This window comes from Aptenodytes patagonicus, chromosome W (genome assembly GCF_965638725.1).
Source record: "Aptenodytes patagonicus chromosome W, bAptPat1.pri.cur, whole genome shotgun sequence".
NCBI classification, from domain to species: Eukaryota; Metazoa; Chordata; class Aves; order Sphenisciformes; family Spheniscidae; genus Aptenodytes; species Aptenodytes patagonicus.
The window spans coordinates 14964189-14974846 of record NC_134981.1 but is presented as its reverse complement, the minus strand read 5'-3'; the positions used below and the strand labels follow the sequence as shown (position 1 = coordinate 14974846).

At 38.4% G+C, this 10658-nt stretch overlaps 1 protein-coding gene across 2 annotated transcripts in view; it reads right to left on the bottom strand.

Annotated features, from left to right (window-relative positions):
• Window positions 1-369: 369 nt before the first annotated feature.
• Window positions 370-10658, bottom strand: part of LOC143172021 (ADP-ribosylation factor-like protein 15) — a 286252-nt gene continuing 275963 nt past the window's right edge. The window contains exons 5-6 of one of the 2 annotated variants that reach the window (XR_012997266.1): window positions 10175-10396; window positions 370-420 (exon numbers count right to left, since the gene is read on the bottom strand). Coding sequence is in view for 1 of the 2 variants with exons in the window: in XM_076361236.1 (XP_076217351.1) it covers window positions 10244-10396 (153 nt within the window). In the remaining variant the exon portion in view is untranslated. Of the gene's footprint in view, window positions 421-6883; window positions 10397-10658 lie in introns of those variants that run through there. The other variant, XM_076361236.1, reaches the window with a different exon arrangement.

Here is a 10658-nt window from a genome sequence, read left to right as displayed (position 1 = left end):
GGTGTATTTGAGCACTTCACAAAAGTTAACGCACCCCCCAAAGCCCCATATCTATGTCCAAACAGCAGCAATCTATGTCCAAACAGCAGCAAAACAGTATCACATCCATGGAGAGGCTCAGAGTGTCGAGGAAGCAAGGGCCAGAGATAGGACTAATAGTTAAGAATTGTTCATTGTTCACATCTGTGTTCCTCCCCCCTTACCAATGCTTGCTTTTGAAGTCAAATTTATGTATTGCTTCAGGATGCTGGTGAGCAGGGACTTTCCAGCAATCGTAAGGCTGTAGGTGACAATGCGTGTGGCACAGCGCTGAGCTCATCAAGTCCCTGGAGAGGGCCACGCGCTCATGTTTCCTTCACTCCACTGATCTTCATGGGAGGACGCTCTGAATAGCAGTGACTTGGGGCATAAAACTCAGACCTGGGGAAAAAATCAAAATGTTTCCTAAGTTTTCGATAGCATTTTTGTGAGCGAGAAACACCCTCCCCCTGTCCCCAGACAGCAAGAGCAGGTTAAACTTGGCAGTTAAAGAAACACAAGGGTAAGCACAGCAGGAAACCGGGACATTGCAAATGGCTTCCCATGCCCAAAAGCCAACTCCATTGTCACTTAAAACAGCTTTGAAACCTATCGTCCGCATTGCCTTGCGCTTCTGAACTACAGACACCTGCACTGGCAATCTGACACCCTTCCCGGGACGTGACACATGGCGCAGCCCTGCTGCAGCCGCCCGGGGTCTGGCTTGCCAGCTCTAAGGGGAACACTGCGTGCTCAGATGCAGGTGCTCCCATTACTGAGGCAAGCTGGTATGCCCGAAAGTGCAGGGGGCACAGTTGCTGTTACACAGAGGTACTTCTCTGAAAGAAACAGTAGAGTGGTCTGAGTGGCGTACTGGGGGAAAGGCCTTGTCCCGGGGAAGGGGAGGCCTTTCACGTCTCCTCCGGTCGACCAAGGAGTGGGCTTTGATCTGCCTGGGATGACAGTGCACCAAACTGTCTCTCATTCAAATGAATCTGCCAGACAGTTAGGAGACATTCCTCAAAGGGTCACCAGCAAAGGGCTGCAAAGGAGGGTAGCTCCTGCCCATGCTCCTTTATGTCTCCTCACCGCCTCATCTGTCTGCCGAACAGGCCTGCTGTGATTTCCCCCACATCCAGGCTCAATTTGTATGCAAATCTTCCCTCGTTTGTTCTTGCTCCCTTCAGAAAGGACAAATTCAGTATAATAACTGTAATTGCTTTAATAACATGAAAAAAATGACACCTTTATGGGACCAACAATCAAAGACTGAAATTGTAACACAGCATGACAGGTGTGGAGGCATGCCACCATTACCGATTTTCACATTTCAGTATTTCTTTCATCGTCTTGAAAAGTGCTTATCTTCGTAAGCCAGGCATGGACGGCTTGTGGTTCTTGAACTCCATGCAGTTCGTAACAACTTACGCGGGGCTCCCACGCTAGAGCCATGCCACTGGTGAGCAGCGGGCTCTGCCAGGACAGCGGCTGCTGGGCATTTGAACCCTTCTCTGGAGGAAGACATGGGTTGGTATGACCTGGTGAGGTAGAGCCGCTATCAATATCTCCTCAAATTGACATCTCCCCTCAGGCTCTGTGGCGCACATATTAAATATCTTATGGTCTACAGGTCATAGGTTCAGGCAGATGGTAATCCCCGCTTCCATCAGAGAGCCGGAGGTCTCAGTGCCATTCGCAATGGTGGCCTGTATCTCCAATTACACTGGACTAACCTTCTGTGCCCCTCTTGCTGAACTAGCCTATGTCTATTCTTGGCAACTTTTCTGGTTTAATTCCAAGATTAGCAAATGAGAATCCATTTTCAGCATCAGTCAGCTGGACCTGGGCATGCCTGATCTTGGCTTTTAGTTATACTTAAACCCATTGACTAACAGTTACATTTTCTAGTTATTATTTGCATTGTAACCTGTAATTTTAATCATAAAACTGAACCTCAGAGCTAGTCCTCCAGTAATAGCTCCTGCTTTACTAAAAGATAAACCCATCATCAAAGATCAGTTATTGCATGAACCAGAGTTCCGAACCAAAATATGCAAATATAGAAATGCAGAAAGATGGTGAGAAATGGGTCTTCATGCACGCTCAGGTAGAGAGAGGCCACAATACTATGGCTCATCTGGAGACAGCTGGGAATGAACTGATCCTTTTGAGTGCAAGGCAAACTCTATGCCTGCCTCAACAACCACTCTGAGGGCACACTTGCATGACGCAGGAGGGAATTGTATGAACAGGTGTGAACACCGAGGGTTTTTTAAAATCTTACATGCAGGCAGGAATTAAAGGATCAAATCAGTAACTGAAAACATTGATTAGTAGAGACCACCTCCTTCAGGCCTTAATCAGGTTAGATGTGAAGTGGTTCTCATAGATGAACTGCTTGAGAACATGCAAATCACCAGTATCCAGGTATCCAGGTATTATAAAATGCCAAACTTAAAAGAGGAAACAGTTTCTCTTCCGTTTGATTTGACCCAAACCTAAAGGCAAATCTGCCTGCTGAATCTCTCACAAGCAACCAGAACAACAAGATTCACCATCCCAAAGCAGTTTTATGGAAGATTTCTCCTCAGCATTGAGAACGGAAAAATCAAATAAGGGATTTTTTTTTTCTCTACAAACACTGTATGCATTTTCTTTAATGTCCAGGTCACCAATATGTCAACATATGAAAACATCACACAACATTTGACCTTGATATTAAAATTCTTCAGAGATCAGAAGCAACTGATAAAAATAGGCAAGATATTTATATAGCCCATAATAGTAGACTCCTATATTACAGGCACGTCTCAGTGACAACAGGCCTGAACCAAAACCTCAGGTCTGCACATCAGACCAAAAAAAGAAAACAAATAAACAAAAAGCTAAAGTTCTGTCTCAGATCTCAGAGCCGAGGCTACCAGGAATGTTCCTGGTTCTGCTAAAGACTTTGGTGCTTGAGTGTCTGGTACTCTTCATGCTACAGAAAAAAAAAAAGGAAAAAAAAAAAAAAAGCTCTTTAGTCTGAAAGTGAGCACTAAAGTCAGCTTGCCATGTGAATGAAATGAGGGAACACAGAGGAACAAAATCTCAGCAACATACTGCTATCTTTGGGTAAATATTTGTTTGCAATATCTTTTTAAAATAATACTGTCGACTTCAGTGATTGACGATTTCACCCCATTTATCACTGACAACTAAAATTATTTTTTCAGCTGTGGATCATGTTAATTGTGGAAGCCAATAGGGAGGAATGTGAGGTAAATGGTCTCAATACCTTTAGTATATGTGATGACTTTACCAGACTTGCAGTACTATATTTACTGTAACCAAAAGGTCATGCTCTATATTTTAAAGGTAAACAGTGAACTTTTCTGCATCAGTCACACTCCTGCAAATCATATACAAAAATATTTTTAGAAAAGGCAATTGGCTTTTTTTTTTTAAATTAACCTTAGTTTCAGATACTTGAAGGAAGGCTTTCAACTTTAACTGACACGTGTAAACCAGCAAGGATTACAACTATATCTCATTGGCAAACAAAGCAATTTAGTAAAGATGGACTAAGGCTGTTATAATTTACATTATTGACAATGAATGCTCATTTCTTTCTCTGTAGCAAGGTAAATATTGAGACAATGATGAGATTGCATTGTTCATTCCACTGTTAAATAAAAAAAGCGATTTCCCAGATACTGCAGTTTAATTGGTGTTAATTTTAAATGGTACAATCCCATTCACATCTTGAATCTCTACACCTTACAAAGACACGATACATGGGAATGCTACAATAAAATAATTCTGATATAGTTTTGCTAATAGACATTTGTTGTTACAAGCATTAAAAATACATAATTTTGATACTGGCAGAAATGTGGTCTTTGAAAGGTATACAATAACACTATGTAGAAGTTCAAAAAAATGGAATCTACTTGTAATTTGGGGGCATAACCTCTGAGGATATGCTATTAAACATGGTAGTACACAAAGCCTGCTATGAGATGTACATGAAGCTTTTGTTTCAAAAAATAGCAAGATATGCATTAGTGGAAAATGGGTATGTGCTTTCAAGTAAATGAGATAAGGTGACACAGGAAAGGAAATGCTATTTTAGCATACGCTAACAGAATGCAGAATGGATTAATTTCTATAAATGAAATTTTTCAAGTGCCAACCTTAACACACAGCAGGAATTGTTGATTTAAAGGGACTGCGTCAAAGTTGACAGGCCCAAAATGTAACCTACCATAAAATTAAACTTTTTACGAAATGCCCTTTTGATCCAGAAAAATCTATCAACCTTCCAAATCCAAGACTGTCACACTATTAAAATACCAAGTACTTTGCTGTGTGATTGGCCATTAAACTTGGTTTGGTTTCAAAACATGTATATGCAAGTCATGATTTTGCTCTCTCCTCCACACTGTCTTTGGGACTATGCAAGATATTAATAGCATTTAGACAGTACCAGATCTTTTGTTTGGGATTTCCATTATTTAGCATTTCAGTTAGTGGTAATTTATAAAAAAAGCTATAATATGAGACTTCTGTACTCCAACGGTAAATGTCTCCTTAGAAAGAGGGCAGTTCTTCATACATGAAAGTTGCCAAACCACAAAAGGATTTATTTTTGTCTTGGTTTACTTAATACATGCAAATACTTTCCAATGCACACTGAAATGCAATAAATTATAGTTACATGGCATAGTGATAAAAATGAACAACGGCATTTCACTATTTCAAGTTGACAGGTAAAAAAGAAGTGCTGTGATTGCTGGTTTTATTTTTTTTTTCAGTTTTAGCTCAAAATCTAATAGTGAGAACTGAGAAAATTAATTGTGAATGGCTTTCCTTATATTGCACACAAGCATAATAGAAAGCTACAATTCATGGCTCTTATTAGCACGTGGGCAGGTTCTCAAATATAGATCTAGGTTTTTCATATGAGAGGAAATATTTCTGTGCTTAGAAATTAACTATATAATAGCTTTTTATTACAAATATGCTCCTTACCAAAACCAGGCTATTTTCAGGCAAGGAGTCACTCCATTCCCATAAAAGCAGTATGGCTGGGCATGGATTATCTGTTATCCCTCACACCCTCAATTCTTAATTTTCTGTAATTATCCCAAACTAGCACAGGACCTTTTGCTAAACACTTTTGTTGGATTTACTGTAAACCTGACAACCAGATGATTAAAATCTGTCCCTTCTGTTCTCCCCACCTTATTGCCATAGAAAACTGGAGCTGCACAGACTACTGGTAGCACCAACATTCACATTTGAACATCTGCCTTTTCAGTGATTCAAAATGAAGGCATATTTAAGACATCATAAATGGAAGTGCTCAACATGCTTGATGCACAAACATACACTCCACAAACGAGGCTGTCCTGAATATATTCCATCAAAACCCACCAGAATACCACATATTACATTTTCCTATGAAATCTGGTGAATGAACAAGCAGTATATACAGCATACTTTGGCTTCTCTAAATATAGATATGATAAAAGCTAAAATATATTATAAGCAGCTAGTATTAAGCATAAATGTCTCATAACTAGTTAAATTAGACCTGATCGTCAGTCCAACCCACACAACGAAGTTAGTCAGTTCACCCATGAGGGTTGAGGACTGAGAAGGGTAATGATCTTTTTCAGTCTCTTCACCTAACAGAATTCAGCAGCCCTACTTGATTTCAGGGGTCCTTTTCAACTGCAGATACTGAAAAGGGTATGGTTTTTGTTTTCACGTAGGATATGGGACTCTCTCTCATCCTCGTGTTAACCTAGGCCCTGGATGACTGACCCTACAGCTGACACAAACAGATGTTTTTACTTGTTTGAACTATTAGGTGAAAGGGCTAATGAGCTAATGAAAATTCTTTCAAGAGCTATCAAATGAGGCACGATTAGCAGATTTTTCAGTTCCTATTTATATGAAACAAAAGAATGAAGAAAATATTCCGAGTTTACAAATCTTTCATTTCCATCTCAGTCTCAGTAAGAGGCAGCTTTAAAAATAATAAAATGAAAAAAGCATACCTCAGGAGCTGAATCAGCAACTCCAGTCCAGCTCAGCAGTGCTGTGCTTCCATCAGCTGTTACAACTTGCGTTGTGAGCATCTCTTCTACTCAAACAGTGTTTGATAGGATAACATTAAGTTGTCTCAGCAAGCTTTTATTTTTCTCATAGTATTTTCCTTTGCTCAACTTCCGTAGCATTTTTTGGTATATGTACTTTGCTGTGTCATTTCATTTAAAAATAATTTCTAGTCATATAAACATGTCCCCCAGTTTAACATTATGGAGTAATTGTATAAAGATTATTCCAACCTCTGTTCCACCAATAAACTTGCAAAATCTTTCAGATATATTTCTGGAGTATCAACATCTTGCTGTGGAAATAAATCAGCCTACTTTTGGAAGTTTCTATTTTTTATATATATATATGTAAATGTGTAGCTATGTATAATTTAGCAATGCTTATACAGTAATATTTGTTTTCATCTAGGATTAAATAATTTATTTTGAAGATTCCAAATCAAGGTAATAGGCCATGCTCCCAAACTGGCTACTACTCAAGAAATCCAAACTTAGCAACTCAAGTCTACACAGTGTTTATTTTCTTTTCTTTTTCTTTTTTTTTTTATAGTGGAAATAATGTATAAATCACAAACAGTACAAGTTCCTCATGTCAGCAGTTGTCCACTTGAATGGGTTAACTTCTGTGTATAGACACTTTATTTTTAGTATAAAGTCAAGATAATATGGCAGTTAACTAATACTTTCAACAGATAAAGATACAAACTTTTGTAATATAAATTAATTGCCATTACAAAAAGGCAACTGTATTAACTAATATGGTACAAAAATCTGCAACTTCTATAAATATAATGAAATGCAAGAAGTTAACTGAAATAATACATCACAGATTTTTGTATAGCGCATTCGAAGAGGCAAGCTAAGATACACATGGAGCATTATACAGCAAGAAAGAATATCAAAACCCACTAAGATTTAACTTTTTTCCATACAAATGCTAGAAGTACAAGTACAGGACACAACATGGAAGCAGTAAGATTACCAGCTCAGAGCAGGTAGACAAAGAGGTCTTATTGACAAGTTATAAAGCATTAGGCAGCAGACAGAAACTTGTCAAAACCAGCTGTTGTTGGATACTGATTGATAATGTTTTCATTCTGACGGCTGAGACACCGCAGACAGCCACAGGTCTGAGAAGAAGCCCAATGTGGGCACATACACACACAAAGTAATTTAACAAATGTCTAAAGAACATTAAAGCACAATATCTTTTTTAAAAAGACAGTGTTCACTCCTTAATGAACTTGCGTGGAAAGCAGAGCCTAGTGCCCAAGTTTATTTCATCTAAATGATGAACAGATGTGAAAAGTTTTTAAAAAAAGAAAAAGAAAAAAAAAGAAGCAATTGAGATTGGTCATCTGAATAAAAACTGCATGGTGCTTACATATTCTACCATAGCCGGAACATTCAAGAACACTTTAGACAAGGAAGTGTGACATGAGCTGCTATGAACATTTTTAATTCCTCCATAAAAAGGTGAAGGTGTTTATAGACATTAAAAAGGTACACATCCATTAAGTCCATCCGCAACACAAAACCACAGAAGAACTACATTCAAAGTAAAGTTAAGCGTTGGCCTTGGCCTTAAGCAGCTATGAGGTATTGTTTCAACCTGTGGTGAGGAATGATCACTATATTAGTAAGAAAAAGCATATTCGAAATCATTTTGGAAAAAAAAAATCACTGCTCCTGTGCAGTTGGCATTTTCCTAAAGAAAAAGCATTAAGCATCAAAAGGTCCTAGTCTAAGTGGACATTGGTGTATGCCAAAGCCATATTCTCATCGACTAGTTGGGCCTTTTGTATGTTAGTCATGTAGCACCTTCCAACAGTGCATAGTTGGGAAATCATGACCAAAATATAACTCAGAAACTCTAAAGTCTTTGGACCAGACTCACCAATGGTACAAGTAAGTACAGTTCCAAGAATGCAATACAGTTGGGCTTATTTTCACTTGTACCTTTTGGTCCATAACATATGGGAAAGAAAGGGAAAAACAGTGAAAAAAAATTCTCTCTCATCTTCTAACTAATGCTCAATGAAAAAGCAGTAAAAGCTCTGAATCCCTTTTTACCTCCCCAAACTGCCTGCCTTCTCTGGGAAATAATTCTCTCACTCCTCCCCACCATTTCTTATTTGTCATTGCCCCTAAACAGGAGAGACATCCAGGGACCTTGTGGAAATCTGGGGACTCTCTAACCTCTAAGCTCATGTCAGCTAAGAGAGAGAGTTTGGAACTGTAAATCAGATCCAGTTCCTCTTTAAATCCAGGGAAAGGAGCCTCCTTAACCCATACAAGAGAAACTGATGGGCAGCTGGGTCCCATCTAAACTGCGCAGAGAGAACTGGAACCAACATAGGGCTCCTCTCTGTATTTTAAAATGAATAGTTCCAGTTCTTGGGTATTTCCAAGAGTATGAGGAGTGAGGCAATTGACCTGGCAGGAAAGAGAAGAAAAACAAAGCAAGAAGAGATGCCCTTCAGGCTTTCTGCCTATTCTGTCACAAAATTAAACAAGGAGCTTACCAGTTTTCCAATCCGTGGAAATTGAAAAGTAAACAAAAAAAACTTATAAAAACATTTTGCTTAACAAAGAATACAATTGCAAGTAATAGAGAAATGGCTTTTATAAGCCTTTAAAAGCTGATCCTTTCTATTTTCTTGTTCCCAAATAAACTAGTGAGAAACTACAATAAACTTTAAACTTAAAAAATAAATGCTCAGAGTGGAAAGATATGTTGCTTAAAGCCCTGAAAAAGGAGTTACAAGTTTCAAAATACAAGCAGAATCAATGAGGAACCACTGATGCATCACTACAGTTTGTGTTTGCAGACACTCATGCACGAGGGTAGCTGAATGCACAAGGCACAACATTCAAGGTGTATACCAGTCCAGTGACTGATCTGTGCATACCCTGTTGCGACTGACTTAATGGTGAACCAGTGACCTGGCATGTTTCTTTAACAGGCAAAATTGGTTTATAAGGTTTTAAAAATCAACAGAAAGCAGCCAAAAACCTGCAAGCCTACAATGGGGAAAACTTGGAAAGAGGAAATATGCACTGTGTTACTGGAACCAAATGGGATTTTTCCAAATGTATTACAAATGTTGTTTACAATGAATACGTTTTTGTCTTTGTAACATTTAGCCCAGAGGAAGTTTGAAAGAACAAGTTATAATCCCTTGAAAAGAGAAGCTTATAGTACAAACACTGGAAGGCCCTTAACTATGGTATAGATGCCTTGGCAATGTTACGAGAACAGTAGTACTCTATGAGTGAGTGATACAGGAGGCAATCCTTATTTAATATCAGTCACACTTCTAACTAGCAATAAAGCCTCCACAGCTGAATTAACAGATATTTGCTTTGCTTCTCTTATGGAAAACTACTTTCAATGAAAATTATTACTTTATCCAGTTTTTGTGTATTTTCTAAAAATATTGTTACTTAGACCACCTGCTTATGTCACCTATTCTTCACAAATACTGTTACCCGCACACATTTGTGTGCTAATTTCCCTTTCAGGAAAATTCCAGCAAAATAACGGTTCTGCCTTTGACAAGGTTATGCTGTGACTTTAGAAGAGGAATCAACTAACATGTCAACTGTGTTTTCATTTAGTAAAACTTCAGATTAACCCTCGCATTAACATGGAACTCCTTGCCTTTAAGGTATCCTATTAAGGTTCTCAGTGGCTGTGCTTTCCAGACTGCGGGGTCAGTAAACAAGCTAATACAAATTAGTCTCACAAAACCTTAAGACATTAGTTATTTTTTAAAAAACAAGGTAGCAGGTAGAATTCCTCCTTTGCAGACTATGTTATTTTTGTGTGTGCAAAATTTCCTATCAAGGATGATGGTAACGCAAGAAAGCAACATGTAGTGTGCAGAACTAGTGGTAAACCAAGAGGAACTCCCTATTTCAGTAGCGTAGACAACTTTACTGGAAATAGTTGTGTACCTGATTCACAGAATATTTATTTTAACAAAAGGACATTCTGCACTAACTGTGTATGAACAACATATCACAGCACAGTCTTAATACCACACCATAATTAAGCTGTGAGCAGAATGAGCAGGTACAGTGATGCCTGGAGAACCACTCCTCTCTCTTGTGTGTCACATTCTTGAAGGTTCGAAGTCTCTCTCTTCTAACAAGTTTATAAGAAGGGAGAAGCTGTCTTTTACTGCCTCCATATCATCCAAGGAGCAGGGTTTAAGAATCCAGCGCTTTCCACGTGCAAGTGGCTCAAGTTCAAAATATTTTTTGATCTATTAAGAAAAAAAGAGACACCAATGTATTAATATTATAATGACAACACACTGTCTCTCTCATCTAAAAAAGAAAAAAATCACCACCCAAAACATCAAAAAACAACATGTAAAAGATCGGGGTACTAATTTTTAGAATCTTACCCACAGCTGTTCTTATAATACAGGTTATATGATGTGACATGAAAGTGTTTTCTTTAGGGGTGAGTGACCTGCTTGGAAGCTACCATTCTACCCATACATTTAACAGCATGGGATGCTT